The sequence below is a fragment of the Eleginops maclovinus genome, chromosome 16, assembly GCF_036324505.1.
Source record: "Eleginops maclovinus isolate JMC-PN-2008 ecotype Puerto Natales chromosome 16, JC_Emac_rtc_rv5, whole genome shotgun sequence".
Classification (NCBI taxonomy): Eukaryota; Metazoa; Chordata; class Actinopteri; order Perciformes; family Eleginopidae; genus Eleginops; species Eleginops maclovinus.
In genome coordinates this window covers 13,552,026-13,570,454 of record NC_086364.1, presented here as the reverse complement: position 1 = coordinate 13,570,454, position 18,429 = coordinate 13,552,026, and the positions used below count along the sequence as shown (strand labels likewise).

General features: G+C 39.7%; 1 protein-coding gene across 1 annotated transcript in view; it reads right to left on the bottom strand.

The window, feature by feature from the left end:
* Positions 1 to 18,429, bottom strand: part of baiap2a (BAR/IMD domain containing adaptor protein 2a) — a 47,706-nt gene that overhangs the window by 9,569 nt on the left and 19,708 nt on the right. The window contains exons 4-7 of the mRNA XM_063903323.1: positions 10,106 to 10,167; positions 9,251 to 9,322; positions 6,610 to 6,747; positions 1,210 to 1,362 (exon numbers count right to left, since the gene is read on the bottom strand). Coding sequence (XP_063759393.1) covers positions 1,210 to 1,362; positions 6,610 to 6,747; positions 9,251 to 9,322; positions 10,106 to 10,167 — 425 coding nt within the window. The remainder of the gene's footprint in view (positions 1 to 1,209; positions 1,363 to 6,609; positions 6,748 to 9,250; positions 9,323 to 10,105; positions 10,168 to 18,429) is intronic.

Genomic DNA, 18,429 nt, shown 5'->3' with positions numbered 1-18,429 from the left:
ACAACATCAGAAATATTTAAACAGATCTTCAGTGACATTATAACACACACACAGGACTTTAAAATAACGCTGCAAATAGAGCAACACACTGCAAAATGCTCAGAAATCAACAGAAACTGTTTCCAGGGGCAACTAAAAAGTGACACACATGGCATCGACACCCTTGTTGTTGCCATGGTTTCTGTTTGATTCAATTATTGAAGTCGGTTATCCATCAGAGTTGTTCGAAATGTAACCTTTTTTTTGTATTATTCCAAACATGATTCAGTTTTTTTAAGATGGCTAAAGGAAGATATCTGCAATAATTTCTGAATCGTGCAATCAAAATAATATAATAAGCCAAAACAAATACACATTTATGTAATCTTCTACGATGACCTAAAGGTAGCAGGCTTCATCTGTTCAAAAGCCACAGCTGGGTGCATCACTTTTTTATATTTCTCTGGAAACGCTTTTGTGTGTACCCCTATTGCAGTGCTTTCTTTAAAGGCTGTGTGGTGCATGTGCAGTCATACTGGTGAAGATGTTTACTTGTGTCATCTTTATTTGCATGTGTTTTCTCAATACGCTTAATTTTGTTAAGCACTCGTATAGTCACAGCAAACCCATTTAGAAGATTTAACAAATAGTTTAAGGAAACACAAATTCTTGCTGTATTTCATATCATCTCTGTGCATAGCTTTATGAAGGGCCCTGAATAATATCAGCTTAATGCTATGAGAGATATCCTATTCGTAATTTCCTTTTCATCCTTGATTATAAGCGGGCAGGGCTCATTTGGAAAAACATAAACTCATGCATGTTTTGTGCAATCTTGAAAACAATGAGAATAACTCAGACGGAGCTAAATATAATCAATAAATAGCAGGTGACGGATGAGAAGGTGTAGGTGAGACGGTGTCTTAATCAAAATATGATGACAGTGGGGGTTGTTTGCTTGTGTTGCTATCACTGTCAATAAAATGTTATCAAAACCCACCCACACAGTCCTGATGAAGCATAGCAGCTCAAGAAATTATAGGTTGAAGTTTCTTTTCCAAAGTTATTTTCAGATTTAGTTTTGCTGATTGAGTAATGGATATATAGTAATAATTCAGCTTTGAGAGACTTGAAAGTAGCAGCATTGACTTCTAATGATATCACATTCACGTCGCTACTTATCTTTCCCTTATGGTTTAATAATATTCTTGGTGGTCAAGTGACACTCACCTTGCCATGGTAGGCGCTGCTGTTCTTGGCCACGGCACACTGGCGGTCCACCAGGAAGCAGTACCTGCGACGCTCCTCAGACAAGGCTGTCTTGTATCCCTCAGCAATGAAGGTGTCTAGCTCCGTCTGCTTACTGCTGATGGTCTCCACAAACTGGTGAAGAACACACAATGACAAAGAACTTTAGATACAATAACTACGCACTAGTGCAAGAAAATAAATCGCAACATGCTGGTGTTTTTATGAAAAGATCAGCAAATACTTTATAATTACTATCCTTAGATTAATGCCATAAGCCATTTTCAGATTGAGTAGGTAAGGCTGATGGACAGGAGGTCTGACGAGGAAACAGTCCAGGTATCTCAATTACATCCAATTACTTTTTTTTAAAAAAGACCCTGCTTCCCATACAGACAATTTAACACATTCACACTAAGGAGTCCAGCTCATCTCCGATGGAGCAATTAGGCCTTAAGTGCAGCCTGCAGGTTGTGCAAGGAGGGAGCCTTACTCAGTAACTTTCTCAGGCTAGATTTTTCCTCCAGACTGCTAGTGAGACAAGGCACTTATGAATGAAGACCCTGCATTGTGTGAACGGCGGCCAAAATCCACAAATCCTTTTTTACGTGTCAGACAATAATAACATGATAGGTGTGTTTATGTATAGTATAAGAGAGACAGAAAGGGAAGGAGATCCAAGCGATGACAGTTTGTCTTAGCCTGACTCTCTATAGTCTCTAAAAGTCTCTAAGAAGGGGAAGATTGACTGACCACACTCCCACAAAATGGTGGTTGACAGTGCAGGGAGTCTTAGTTAGAATAGGAAGTGACATGTGGGTGATCTGTGACCATGCCTGGTACCGTTATTGCAAACAAGAGAGTTTGCATGTTGATAGTTAAACGTTTCGATACTGAAGTAGGTTGACAGCGTTTGGTTTCATTGTTTAAATAATGTATCATCTGCCACTAAAAATGAGTTGAAAGACAGGATTTGATGATCTAACTATCATCCAAAGTCTGATTCGGTGTGGTATACAACTCCAGTCCCCTATATATCGGGAAATGGAAAAAACAAAAACAATAAACTTTATAGATGTTACATTTGTGATTTAAGTCTGTGCCGTTGGAGAGAATTATTGTCATAATACCTCAGGTTTGGTATTCTCGAAGTACCAAAGCACATTTTAGACGTTTTTTACTAGATTCCTCAAAGGTGAAAGATGAAAAGGCTAATGTAATTTGTTAAGTCTGAGTTCCTCCCTGTAGCCAAATGCAACATCCTGTGGTGCCACCACAGCAGCTGTATCTCATTTACTAACCACCAAAGACATACTTCCCCACTGCCAACAGCCACAAGGTTGGTTCATTGGGATTTCTGTCTGGAGGAATATTTTGGTGACTAAATGATACTGAACTCAAACATTTTGAAGAATACCCCTACATCATTAGAAAAATCCAAAAGTTGTCAAATCCAGCAAGACCGGGATGAAAAGATGATGAACACATTTTTCTCCTGAGAGCAGCCTGACCTTATTCGGTTCTTTCTGTGCACCTTAAGCTCAAATTAAGTGCTTTTAAACTGGTTCAGTGAGTTGCCTAAGTAAAGGCACAGCGTTCAGTTAAAGGGCTGACTGCACCTCAACAAGGTAAAGGGCCCGCTCCTCTTGTCAAATCCATATGGCCCAATTTCCCATCCATTCAAAAGGTCACCAAAGTAACCCAAGACAATGAGTGTGCAGTAGGAAAAGCCCAAGCAGACGCCTACCCCATTATATCTGAGCGACCTCAGGTTACATCATAGCTAGTATGACTTGCTCTGCAAAGGTTATGAATATAAAAAAACACATCCATGCAGTTCTCACATTCAGACTCCCAGCATAGCCGCCTCCCTGTGTATCCCCTTACACTGACATAATGAGGACAGGCGAAACCCTGACAAAGTATGACATTTTTGCACTGAACACTAATATAGCTTCCAGTAATTATAAGTACTGAGAAAGGGGATTCACACCCTTCAAAAAATGGAAGCTTGTTATGAGCTGCTTAGGTCGGCTCTTCTTTTCCTTCATCATCAGCACTCTTTGCATTCAAAGTGATTGCACTTTATCGCTCCAGGGTGCAAAACAAAAAAGAAACTACAACTTCAGTACCTGTTAGGATCTGCTATGCATGTGTGTTTGTCAGTGCTAATATACTGCACTTGCGTTAAGCAAGACCTTTTTTCTGCTTTTGTGAATTCAAAATTCCAGGTTGGAATCACGTTTCAATTTTATGACACAAAGCGGGAGAAACTCGGAGCTTAATCAAACATCTACATATATTCATTCTGAATCCTGACCTCTGTTCCTCTATCTCCATCTGAGCTCTTATTCACAGCATAGGCAGTGTAAAGGACTTCATCTAGATGAAAGCCCTTTATACTAGTACCTTGGTCCACTCCATTGAACTACATAATGAGCTGATTAGCATTTTGGCAGGGTCTGTACCCATTGATGAGATGGCACAGTGAAAGAGCCTGAAGGCAAGGGAGGACAAGCAGGGGAGGATAGACAGACAAAGAGACAGACAGAGAAGTGGGAGAGCAACAGCGCGCAGTGGTAGAGAGAGAGAGAGAGAGAGGGAGGTAGCGAGCGATCAATGAAATGCGGCCGCCATCTGTGGCCGGTGCCGGAGTGCGCTCAGACACACTTTACTTTTTAATGAAAACAGAGGAGATAAAAAAGAAACTTGGTGCTGCTCTCATCTGCTAGAATAACACAGATGTGGCGGAGGAGGAGGAGGAAGAGGAAGAGGAAGAGTTGATTTTGCCCTAGCCGCTTTACTTTATCAACTATGCTGCCAGAAAGAACCCATCCCTGTAAATACTCCAGGACGATATTGGTGTAGTCGGTCACTTTCCAAGTCTCTCTAGATGGATGTCATTGTTAAACACAGAGTCTTGAGGAAGTGCAGTCTCTCTTCCTCTCTGTGTGTTGCTCTCCCCGGGGGATTCTGATACCGGACTTGACTTTTTACTCACACGCCCACAGCTGTGATATGATCAGTGAAAGGGAGCAGACTGAAAATGAGAAAAGGAGATTGATTTTCCTTTCTCTGCTAACTGACCCTGTTATGAGTCCTGTGCCTGATGTGCTCCATCCTCTGAGCAGATGGGCCCAATTGATCATTCATACAGACTCGGTAAAAGTTGCAAAGTCCAAGATGCACAAGGTAAAATTGCTTGAAAAAAAATGTTGGCGTGCTAGTGTCTTCTACTTGTTGCCATAACTGTTTTATTCTGCAGCAAATATTGGCTATACAACATTGTATTATAGATTCAAGATAGTTTGTGTTAGCTGAAACTGTTTAAGGTGGATAAAGCCGCTGTCTCTAATACCCCGGTGGCCCGTCAAGACAAACTCTTGTGTATTACTACTCATAAAGCCTTTAAAAAAAAATGCAACCTTTTCACTAATATTGATTTATACTTTAACGTAATTATTTTTCTCAATTTCTTTTAGTTCCCGACTTTCTGAATGATTTGCAATACAGTTAATCCTGCATTCCTGTTTCCGTTCATCACATTTTGCTACACCCTAACCTAACAAAGGTCTAATTATCAAACACACAAGGCATTCAGGAACATGCAACAACTTGCCATTCTTGACAAAGACTTACTGGCTTAGTGAATTCAAAAAACCCTCCCATCCCAAGCCCTGTCTCCTGCAAAACTGGACTGCGGCACACACTTCTTTGACGCCTTAAGATGACACTTCATGCAACATCTCCACATGGAATAATGGCATCCCTAACATGGTGGAACAAACCCAATGCGACACAGCTGTCAGATCAACCATCACTGTCAAACCAACCCAGACAGGCAAGGCTAGAGGTGTGTGTGTATGTGCGGGACTGTACAAACTCACTGAACTCTACAAAACATTGCATCTGTAGGTAAAAAATTTGTTTCTTATGCGGTTATTGATCAGTTTCGGGCAGCCACACGGAACAGTGAAAGCAACAGAAGCTCAGCTATTACCCTGCAAGCCTTGACCTGTTTGTTTTTTGTTCTCACCCCTCCAGGCTGTTAGACTTTCTGATTTGAAGGCACCCATTGTGAAGGAACAGCCGTCACACTTCCGCCATTTTCTCCTGAGTCATTGTGTTCTCATTGTCAGTGACACTGGCTAAAGGACTAAAACAATAGAGTACATGACTTGTAAACATTTACAAAATGTACCGCAGAGAAAGTCAACAGTAAGGTTAAATACATACTGAGAGGGTATTTGTGTGTGTATGTGGAGAAATACACAACACCACTACTTCCCCTGTCAAGAAGGCGGTCGAGAGATGAACATAACCTAATAAACAAAAACTAATTAAGTTAGTTCCAACACCGAGGGTTCATTGCAACTCATCAAAATTCATTTCACCTGAGCTGCTCTGTTGGGATGTAGCTTTGCTATGGAAATAATCACAGGAATGATTACGCTTGAAGCAAACAGTGCTATCCCTGGTTCCCTCAGTGAATCATGCCACTGCTCCGGTTTGACATAAAACCGTTTTGACAAGTCTAGAATGTTTGCCATCTGAATGTGTTGCAAAACATATTTGATGCAAAAGTTTGAACAATGTATCCACATGCAGTGAAACAGTTACATAAGCACGCCCAATGTCTGCATCATCACCATACCACCTTTACCAACATGTTATTAACATGCTTCTTAATTCATTCATTTGTTAATGAAAACACACTTAAAACCCCAAAAGATATACCCATTTCTACAGCAGATTCCAAAGGCAGAATATATTTCATGACTCTCAGTGTCAACCTTATTAAAAACAAAGAGTTCTGCCCTAAGATATAGAAATGTATCCAGACACATTAAGATACAAACCCACAGCAGGATGATAACACTAAACCGTTTCTTATATAAATGTAAAGAAAACTGCGATATTGTTAATAATCTTTATATAAGTTTCTCTACATGACCGAAACTGTACTATTGACACGTAGGTAAATGCATAACAAATAGTATACTAAATATTCATACTTTTTACATCAATTATTGTTTTATTATCATCTCAAATCTCTCTTTAATATTGTTTGTACGTGCATGACGTATGTGTGAAAGATTGGCATGGACACACACTTTATAAATCAAACCTCCACTATTTGCCTTCCCACTCAGGGCAACTCGTCGCCACTGCCTCCACCCCCAGCCTTGCTGTTTTATTAAATTCACTTTATTTTATGCAGAGAAAAAGACTCATACATATCTAATCCAACATTCACCCACATGCAAGCAACATCTTTTATTCTAGCCCATCACAATGGAAACATTTTTAACAATCCATTTCGAGACACCTTCATCCTAATTGTTTAATTCTGAGAGGGAAAACCTCCAGCAAGACGCTCACCTGCATCTCCTTCTCTCCATACTTGGAGGGGTTCTTGCTGCCCTGGCTCTTCCTGCGCAGCTTCTTCAGTTCGGCCTGGCACTTTTCCAGACTTTCCCCTTTGTTCTTGTGTTCCAACTGGTATTTCTTCAGGGCAGCCTACATGGGGAAACAGGCAGAGCACAAACACACATTTAGGACAACAAATTAAAAAGCCTGACTGGCAGGTGGTGGGATATAATTGAGAAAAATATGCAGCATTTCTGCCAACCTATTTCTGAAAGGTTTTATAGATTCAATGAATCTCCCTACAGTATGAAAATCATCTCACAGGGTGTTAAAACCAGCTTTATATACTACATTTACAGTTGTTAAATTATTTTTGTGTGGGATTGTTTTGAAAGCTGCTTTTTGGTGTGTTCAAGAAGGCTCTGACATCATAAAGCAATCTTTTTAATCAAAGAAACATGCACATTTCAAAGATTCTTTACAAGATGTTTTTCTCTTCCAAGGCTTGGTTTTGCAACAACACAGCTCCTGATGGTGTCTTTTAAAACATCCACTGTTAGTTACTAGCCATCCCAAGCTAATTTCAAGCAGATTTTCTAAGCAAAGGAAATGGATTAAAAAACAGTGGCAGCCTGCAAAACAAAACTCTAAATGTGTGATTAGAACAGGCAAAAACAACTGGCCTAATCCTTTTACAGCCAGAGTTTTTTTTTATTTAATTCATTTAATTTGCTTATTTAATTATTTATTCATGGAGAATAACAACTTTGTTTCTGGGCTGAACCAGCTCTGTTGTCATGGCAACAGTGTCTGGTGCGACAAAGCTTGTGTGGTTTCTGCACGAGGCAAAACTGGCTTAGGAGAGCTTGTGCATGAGGGTTCAACACCCACATTTGCATACTGCAAGACACCAAGGATGTAGGTGTACTCGAGGTGTTGGTTGGATAAATAGGAAGCCGGAAAGCAGTGGTTATTGTCACTGAAAGTCCATTATGTATGACACCTGAATATTTTGGATTTCATGGCAGATATGGATGATATTAGCTCTGCACCTCTGAGCTTGACTGAACATCTCCAGTGACCCATTAACTAATGATTTATATAAATGTTGATATTTTAACTAATTGATTATTGACCAATTTTGCAGGTCAGGAGATTCTATTAACTAATTGAACATATTTTCCCTGACAAAATAGACCAAACTGTGCTTTTGCACTGGCGTGGTCTTTGTAAACTAAAAGTATTTACACATCACTTTCCCAATAATCCATCCTTTCCTTCCCTGGCAGGGGTAAAGCTATAAGTCAATAAGGCTGGCTCTGCTATTCATATCCTTATATCCCAGAAGCTGATCATCCCCAGTGGAAAACCCACAGCACATAGATCATACAGTGAAGTTAATAATGGTATCGTGAAACACAATTTCTCATAGTGGAAAGTTTGCTTTTAGTTGCAGGGTGAAATAAGGTAAACAAGATAATTTCCCTATAGTGCCTGTCTCATTGAGCTAGAATGTTCCTCCTAATTAACTAATCAAAAGCTTGTTGACTTTTGTTTACAGCGGCGGTAACCCCAACTCTCAATCACCGGCTACCTCTGCAGACAGATAATTAGTGTGATTAAATCTGATTAGAAACACAGTGGACAGTAGATACACATTTGTATCACTTTTGTTCTGCTCTCTTCATCTGTGAATTTTAGGTTAATGCCAAAATTCTGACCTCAGTGTTGTAAAAACCTCACATAAGCCATTATGTGAGACAAGAGAGAGAGACACAGAGACAGAAGGAGAACAAAGAGCGAAGAACCGCTGGGAACAGCGCACACACACACACTTCAGTCGAGCTTTGCTTTCAGTCTTTTTGAAGTCAAATTTTCTGATGATTAATTCACAAAGACTGAAGCAAAATGACTGCTATTATCACTGCGGCAGATCTGTATGAAATTCATTAAAAGTAAAGGATGTTAAAACCTCAGGGACATTCCACCATAGACATGTCTAAATGGTTGTATGTATCTAAATTAATGTAGAAAGCATGAAACCTTACAATGAATTTTTTTTCATATGGTTTTAGACAGCCCATATATTAAATTATTTCAGAATACTTGTGTTTTTTTTATCTGAACCTAACAATACAACATCTAATTTGACTAATAAGTCTCCAGTTAGGTCAAAAGGCCAGAACCTAAAATCATCTTTATTTCTCAGTTGCTAAAAGCAATATTGTATTACTGTATTACTAGTGAATGTGAGTGCGTCAATGGCTGTAATCTGCAGCAGATCATAACGTGGTCCTTCTAACAGCACAACACAATAATGGAAACAGTATCCCATCCCCCAAAACAACGTGCAGCAGTGCCGCTCTACACTCAGGCGGCAACCCACTCATTCTAAAGATATCACATGCAGACCAGCTCTACAGTGTGCACACACACACAAACACACACACAAGAACACACACACATACATACACAAACTCCAGGAGGGGTTTATTTTAGTCAGTAGGGTTAAGTACATGTGAAATGTTTTTATAAATTAGGTAGATTTGATATATTGGAATATAACGTGGTAAAAATGTGCTTAAATATTGAGTGCACTCGTTGGAGTGAAGCTGTCCTCGGGCTGCGGGGAGCGAGCTAAACAGATACTCACAGTCAGATAACGAGAATCCAGGTCCACCTTCTTCTCCAGCTCAGAGAGCAGCTCGTTGTGGAAGGATTTCAACTGGAGAGAAAACACAAACACACAGAATGCATTAACAAAGCATTCACGGAGGGTGCCCTTGGAGACAGACATCATACACAAAGTTATCTATATTAAGTTGTATGCAATAAACAAATAGGTTTAAATTAAATACAAGGGTTATCCTCATTCGCTCTGTCACTGAATGAATTTTTCATTAAAAAAAGTCTCAGCCTGTGAAGCTTCTCTCAGCTTGCAAATCACTGTCACTGTCACTGATTCAGCGCTAACTGACACAATATTCAGTCATTAGATTGTAAACTGACCTGCCTGAAGGACCAGCAATAGATGCAGAATAAATTGTCGAATCTCTTCTCATTATGTTCTTTATACTGACTGTGTGGCATTGTCAGCTGGCTCTTGTTTTTTTAAGTTTGTTGGCCTGCAGTAATTTCTCTTTTTTTTTGCCACATGAGGACTGTGCATTCTTTTTGTTGATCTCTTAGATTGCACTTTTGTTGAGGAAGATAAGTATAGAGGAGAGTATATTACATAACAATGTACAGTTTGTACAGTAATAGTAGCAGATACATTACATGTCAGTTATTGGACGCTTTTATCCAAAGCACCTTACATATATTCAATACTGTGGACAGTCCCCACAGGAGCAATTTTGGGTGTCTTGCCCAGGGACACAACGACATGCTGACTGCGGTAAGGATTGAACCAGTACTCCCACACCTTTTTTTTAAAAATTAGTTTTATAGAGAGTTCCGTAGTTTTGAACCACACAGCTGAAAACCCTTTTGAGCTTAGAATACCAACCATCTCCTCTAGCTGCACTTGGATCTGTCTGTGGACCTCAGCCATCTGGAACAGCACATCCCCTGCACAGAGAGAAAGAGGGAGACAAGGAGCACATGAACAACACTCAACATCGCAAGCATTCCTCGAGCAGAGAAACAGAAAGGAGAGAGGAAGAGAGCTGTAGAGAAGAAAGAGATAGAAGACAGAGAGACCCTAGCGTGCAAAGCTCATGCAGTTATACGAGATACACAAACGTACAGGACGCGTGACTTGTTACTGGGACAACACACAACATGATGACAGTTTGTTTTTTGATACAAGACAACAGGAAACAGGGAAAATGAAACAATAACAAGTGATGACATGTATGACATATGGGGGAGACAAAATGCTTAAAATTAAATTCTGGTTCTTCAAGGCTGTAAGTGCTGTGTCTTGTGGTGATCAAACATTTTTACTTTCTTTGATTCATTTTAACATCAGGCAATGTGATTTCTAGAAACAAAACAAACACCTCAAAGAAAGGTTAAAGTCTCAACACAAAAAGGAAATAACCAAAAGGGAAGAGTTAAGGAAAGGTCATGCAGCTAGCGAGAGTTTTTAATTGTCATATACCTACAGGCTGCCTCTTCTGAATATGCAGTGCATTGGCAAGAAAAAAGGAACACAGAGAGCTACATTGAGCGAAGGACACATAGAGACCTGGTGGAAAGACAGTGTGATATCTGCATGTACAGGAAAACAAGGCACATACATTTCCATGACCAAAAAGTCCAAAGCCCCTTAGCATTAGCTCTACTACATAAAAGGTAATCGCCTTTTGAACACATGTGATATCAGTTGTTTTAATATTGCTTTGTGTTCAAATATTTAGAAAAATCCTTTAACATGTGATTATTGCTTTTAGTGAGAACACTTAACTGAGGAAAGATTAATAGTGCAAATAAGTGGCTAATGACAAAAACATAAAACATCTTGTGACAGGTGGAGCTGTTGTATCATTCTGTTGCCAAAAATTGAACAGCAAAACAGTTTAATGCATCACTGTTATTGTAGACATTCATTCAGTGTACAGAAAAGTATGTACTGGGGCCCGTTTCAAAAAGCAGGTTTAATAGTCTCTGAGTGTAAGCCTGTAGTCAGAGTTAAATAACAGCTGATCAGACTCTCCATTTTAATCCGGAAGATGAAGAAATATTAATTTATTCAACATCATGTTGTCTATATTCATAACTTACAATAGTTAAATATCGTCAAAAGTGTTCAAATCTGACTGAATTAGACCCTACATTACACATTATTAATATATATTTGTAATGTTTTTGCTCGGGTTCAATCTGAAAGAGTCAAAACACAGGCAGCAGAAACTGAATATCAAAAATAATATAAAGATCATAGAGTAATACCAATTCTTATACTTAACCTGGGTTTTGATTCTGACATACAATAAACCTCCGCTAATAAACATGCTTCAACATGTGTCAGAGACTGAAGCAATGGAGATAAACAGCAGGTCTGGCTCTGAATCAGGGAAGTTGTCTAAAACCTGCCAGCGAGCAGGTAAGGTTCACAGTCACCACGGTTACCATGGTAACTGACCAGGAGTTTAAATTACCTCTCTTACTGGAAATGAAAACCATATTTTTAGGGTTAACACATTTAAGAGTTCTCAATAAATCCGCTTTTAACGGCTGTGGACATTTGTGACTACGATGTGCTTACTGAAGTGTAACACTTAGAAAAAATCTGATTATTTAACCTCCCCCTGCCGTGTACGCTTTTGAAAAGAGCCTGTTAGAGTACATCTCAACTTCTCTCAAAACATTTCGAAAGAGAATCAAAACTTGCTTAAGAGGTTTCAGAGCAAACTTTAGTCTTCACCAAAGGGCTTTGGAGTGGTCTGAATCTCAACACACAGCACGTACAATGCAATTAGCTACAGACAGACATTGAAGCAGGTAGGATCTATAAGAGAGACAGAACTTATAATAAGTATTAAAACTATTAAGAGCTGAAAAAAAACGTTTAATGCGGTAACTTGAGGTCCCCCTTTACATCACAGCATTTATAAACATTATATCAACATTGAATTGTTTATACCATACTATGACAACATTTTGTTTGAATAAAAAGCAATTGTTACAACTTTTCCTACGGCGACCAAATGTGTTTCACTACACCGTCAAACCAGCTTACTGTATGAATTAACGTGTATATGCTTACAACTACCTAATAGTGTATATTTGAATGTTTAAATACTGATGAAAGATAAATTCCTGTAGAGTCACAAGCTCAGCATTGTGGACAATCATTTACTTTTCAATCAGATTTAACTCTGATATCAATAATGACCTATTAATTTACTTCTATTTTTAACATGTTGCTGACCTGTTCATCACCAGAATCACACGTGTGCAGCAAATAAAGTGTTAAGAAGCACTTTTTTTCATGGTGTATTCAGTGCAACCACTGGCCATACAGCTCTTGTATTCCCAAGACTCTCAGGCTTTTTTGCCCATGGTGCAACCTGCTGATCTGGTGCCTCACAGGAGCACAGAAGCAGACCAAAGCATCCTGTCAGTTCCCAACAGGCCTGCTAAGCAGCTTAAAGATACTCATCCCTAATCACCGCCCTTCAGGCTTAGAAACCCTGGCATTCTGTCTGCTGCAAGTAGCGGGATCCATTAACAAATGAGCAGCCATCGTGTTCCGTAGACACACACACTGTCAGACACACATGTCAAAAAAACTGGCAGGACAGGGTGTTTGCAAGAAGCCAAAAAGGGAATAAACGACTGAATCTGCAAGAGATTTCTTCTTTTCTTCTGCAGTTCTGTTCAATGCATGATCCAACGACATAGAAAATAAATATTCACACTTTGAGATGCAAACAGTTACCATGGCAACTTGGATATCATATCACATAACACAGAAAATGGGACTGCAACCTTCAGGGGGAGATAACAGCAGATCATTCAATCAGGAATCAACAAAGATGGCTTAATGTGGAATATTTGAACATGCTGTGCAATGTTATTGTTTCGTGCAGAAATTATCTAGCGAGCTTGACTCAACCTGTGAGACCGATTGTGAGTGCTGCCAGCCTGACGAGGATATCCGCATACCAGCAGGAGGTGTCATGACCGATAGATCGATGGCCATAGTGACAAGGTCAAGAACACGCACCGAATGAACATTTCCACACGATACAAAAACACACACAAATCAACTCTTAAATACTTGTCATTATGGCATCAATATTTGCAAATGCGCTTCACTCCTGCCTGTTTCCCTGGCTGAAAGAAAACAGTAGTTTCTTTGTTTAGAGGTGAGCTCAGGTTGATCTGCACCTGCAGCTTAGCAACATGCAACCACATGCCTGCCAGCTTAAACCACTGAGTCATAGAGGGAAGCATGGACATGGACTTGGGTGCATCCGAACAGACTGTCCCCTGAAGTATGACATCAGCTGGTGTAGATGTTATTGACTGCTTGCGTAACAGAGGCAATGATACACCCACACAGGTAGAGTGAAAGGAAAACAGAATAACAGAATGTGGGTTGGGAAGCAGAAGAAAATAAAATAAAAAGTGGAAGTTTGCAATGTTGAACAGAGAGAACAAGAGAGACAGAGTTGGAGGGAGGGAGAGAATGGAGGTGGATGGAGAGAAACTGAATCACTGGTGAAGGTCAAGTCGAATTCACTACGGGTTGTCATGGAAGCAGGATAATGCTAGGGTCGTTGCCATGGGAGAAGTTGCTAGATGAAGGACAGCGGCAGCAGAGTGTTGTGTTACAAAACACTGTTCAAAGATCTCCAACATTACTACAGCTATCCTCAAATCAGCATCTACTGTATACTACCCTGGAAAGGACAGTAGAGTGGTTCCACCTGGAGAGTCTGTGTACAGTGTGTGTGTGCGTGTGTGTGTGTGTGTGTGTGTCAAATCACAAGAGAAACAAACAAAGTCGCAAGTATAATGGGGCAGCAAAAAAAAAGTGCCAGACGTGGGTAATAGCTGAGAGTATGGGTGGCCATGTGAGTGTGTATGTGTGCATGTGAGTTTGTTTAAATGTATGTGATGACCCTCCCTGTGAAACCATAACGTATAAACACACTTAATCTGGGAGTGAGGGCAGTTTATGTTTACAGTTCAGCCATCCCTTGTTCACACATACACACACTCTTTGTAGTTTTGCTTTTTTGCTCATTCACATAGCCTCTCACAGGGATACACTGTTTTCATACGCAGTAAATCACTTATGATCCTAAAGTTGGGGGCACAGCCATCACAGCTGTTCAACCTAATAGAAGTCTGTCCAGCAATGGTGTCCTGCTTTAGGCCATAATGAAGGCTTAGCAGTGATCATGCTAGCCTGTCAAACAAAAGTGGGCCATGAGCACTGTTGCAAGTAATATTTGTATTTATGCTATAAAAAGGTAGCTTGTCGTGCGTCGTCTACTGGGTAAGACTGATGTGACAAATCCAAACCATCTGGTATCAGTGAGCCAAATCCTGGCCTCTTTTGAAGCTGCTGTCCCACCTGGTTTGACTGGTTTTTGGTACTCTAAGATAAAAGAGTACACTTGAAGGAGCTGTACAAGTTTTACCATCCTAGACATTTTGACAAAGATTGCATACAGTAATAGTTATTTTAATAATGAGCAACAAAATATGAAATGAAACTTAAGTCACAGAATGGCTGTCAAAGCCTGACTTATATTTGATAAGCTTCACATATGAAGCAATATGTTATTGTACAATGGAGGGCTAATAAGGTAACAGAAACCTGAGCCAAGCAACAAAAGCAATCCTTTCATTAAAGTTTGTCCCAGAGAGAAACTTTTATTATTGCAGGAAAACATTTTTTCTTTTTAATAACAAGTCGCTGAAAGCATAAATGATGAATTAAGTCACTTTACCCTTACACATCAGGAGCAACGCTGATGGACCAGGGAGGGAGAAAGAAAGCCAAATAAGTGACAGGGGGAAAAAAAACACAAGGTAGATTAAGAGCGGACATTACTCTGATTTTGTCATACAGATTATCGTGGAAATCCTTGAAAATGATCTGGGTTGTTTTTGTTGTTGTTATCCCGAATTTAAAAAAAGTTCCCTTAGACTCAGAATATGAAGTTAAAAGTAAAGTGCAACATGAAGATTGAGGGCAAATTAAGTAATGGGGAAAATCCCTTGAGAAAGCAACAAAAACAAGTGATACCTTAAATATTAAAGAGAAGAAACTGAATTGAACTTGCATGCCATTTCAAATTAAACTGATTGTGCTATTTTTCTTTTCAAAGCTAGGAGCCAGAGACTTTGACAATAAGACAAAAAAAGCAAAATCATGCATCTACCTGTTGAAGTATGGAGATTCAAGGAGGGGCTGTTTTTGTGTGCGTTTGTGTTATATGATCTAGCCAGTTTACCGCCCTAAGATACCAGGGTCAATAAAAGGTCTGACGGCACGAGTGAGGAAAAACAATGTGTGGAATTAAAATGTAAAAATTGTGTCGCTGCTACCTAACCTTCTGCACTCAGATTTAGTTTAGGTTAAAAAAAAAGCCAATGTGACAACCATAAACATATGCAAAACAGAGCACAAGGAAGAGACTTCATTGCAGTTTTGTCTATGTCCATCCCAGCTGTATCCAAGCTCACCTTCAGCAAATGTAACTGCCACGAACAAATGAAGGACAACGTGAATGTGTGTAGATGGAGAGAGTGGGGGGCCACTGGGTTCCCATCATGCAGTGCGTGTATCAGAAATAGAGCAGGAGAAGGCAGGGGCCCCTGGGATGTTGGGACAGAGCTAAGAAAAGAGCTCCTCTGCTCTCATTTAAACAGGGGCAGGTGCTGGAGGAGGAGAGAGGTAGGCCAGACTGAAGACAGAGAGGGGAATCAGAGAGGTGGGGAGAGAGAAGCTTTGTATGTACAGTATGTTGTGGGAACTTCTAAAAAAAAAAATGCATGTCAACACATCAACCGCCATGGCTTACCTACAAGATGTGTCATTTTGTCTTTTAGATGGCATTAATTTACCAGGCTAATGTCCCAGATCCATTAACCAAAAAAGACAATCATGCTACCTCACTTTGCAGACTCATTTGAACCTTAATTTATCAGGTAATTACTGTGATTGCTATGAGATCCTTTTTTCCTGAAACTTTTTATAAGCAGCAACCTAAGCTAAGTTAATGTGATCAATTGTTTCTCTCTAGTGCATGTAATTTCCCATAAGACATGGCTTTGTGCTGAATCATACATGTGTGTTATTAAAAAGTGGCAATTAACAGGGTTACAGAGGTTGATGAGAGGGGAGAAAGATATGTGATTTCCTCTGGCTGGGGAGGCTGAAATGTAAGCACTTCACATTCCTGCCCAGGTTCTTGAAAACAGAATAATAAGCCAAACGGCCCGAGAGGGAATGTATTTTAAATTGTAAACCATATCACAGAATGAAGGGAAGCCATAGCGAACATAAAATACATGCCTGTCTTACATACATACATGCATACATTCACCAGCATTGGGCTAATATTCAGGTAGTCAGATTTGTATATGTCCAACAGTGAAACAAGATCTATGTAACACAGCAGAGTGGAGCAAAACCATGCCAAGCACAGAACAGCTCTCCACTTCACTCCACCTGAGGACAGGCTTACCATACCAAAAACCCAATTGCCAAAGACCTATTTTCTTCAGTCAATTTATACATGACCTCTTTACTATTTGTTAGTGATTATATGCAGGTATGGCAAAGGTAATGTTTACATACAATTGGGCCTCAAAGCAAATATGCGGTGCGGTCACTTTTATTCAAAATTCAGTCCAAACATTAAAAAATAATAACTATGCATAGTCAACTGTACATAACATTTACATACAGATAGCACAGCAGGCCATGATTGGTACTCCACTGTGCACGCAGGTGGGCAGCAAGACATGCAATGGGTCAGATTATTAGGCTATTGTTCTGCTGTTCACTAACATGAATTGAGAACCGTGCTAAACCATTTGAGGAAAAAATATAGTTTGGAATATAAAACTCGAAGTGTGAAACTGTACATTTTCTGAGTTTGTAAAATAGAACTGTCATTGAATAACATCAGCTTTTTACAGGCACCTGAGGCATCACAAATCCTGTCTCCGAATCTGAAAACGTATAAATGATATAATAAGTTACACAAAGTTTGTATGTGATTTATTTAAAAAAGGTTATCTCTATAACGTACACAACACTTAGACGTTTGTGCCATTGTTACCTGATTGGTTGGACGTAAAAAAAAAAAAAGTAATTTAAGGAGGACCTTCAAACCTGTGATGATTTAGGGTATGACTCTAAAGTCATAAATAACAAACCTCTTAGAACAGAGGGATACAAACAATACAACAAACAAAGGAGCAAAGCTGGTCAGTCACGATTATCGTAAATGTAGCCAGTCTCAGAAACTCCAAATTCCTGTATTTCCCTAAAAGGGTTGGAAAGTCATACATGTCACTGAGGTAATGAAAGCTCACTACTTAACAAGAAGGGATAAAGGAGAGGAGTATGATAGAAACAGAGGGAGCGAAGGGAAAGAGAGAGAGGGAGGGAGGGAGGGAGGGAGGGCAGGTGTGTGTGTGTGTGTTAGCCTGTGTATGCGTGCATGCATGTGTGTGTGGGTGGCAAAGTGACAGGCGATGATTAGCCCAACCAGAGGAGGATATGTGGGAGGGAGTGTGTGGGAGTAGTGGGGCTGGCAAAAGAGAGAGACTCTGTCTCTTTAGGCAGAGATATACACAAGTGGATTCAAAGAGCACTTATACTGTTTAAACAGTTAGAAATAACAGGAAATTCAACTGAAAATGCACCCAAATATGTACTGTAACTATATTAGTCATGAACACATGCATGCACATGCAGTACAAAAACACAAGGAGACATTCCTGTGGGAAAATACTGTGTTCTAAATGAATGAATAAGGCTCAAGCGTATAATGCATGTTGATTTGGCGATAAACACAGCAACAGAGAGCATTATTAAATTAAGTAATTTCACTTCCTGCTTTAAGCCTAATATTTACATGTGTAAAAACAGGAGAAAGAAAAGACATGGTGAGCAGCTGCCGACTCTTAGATGTGTAGGTGGGAGCATTTGCAGCCCATCTCTTACTAGGGCTCTATGGAATTAACAGGCTTTAAAGAGGTGCAGGAATAGCTCAAAAACACATATAAATGTTTGAGCATGCGCAAATACAGACAAGCCATAAAAATAATATTTATCTTTTTAGTATAATCAGCCAGCAATGGATGAAGTAACTCTTTAAACCAACCCGTGAATTTACTCACTTTATCTCA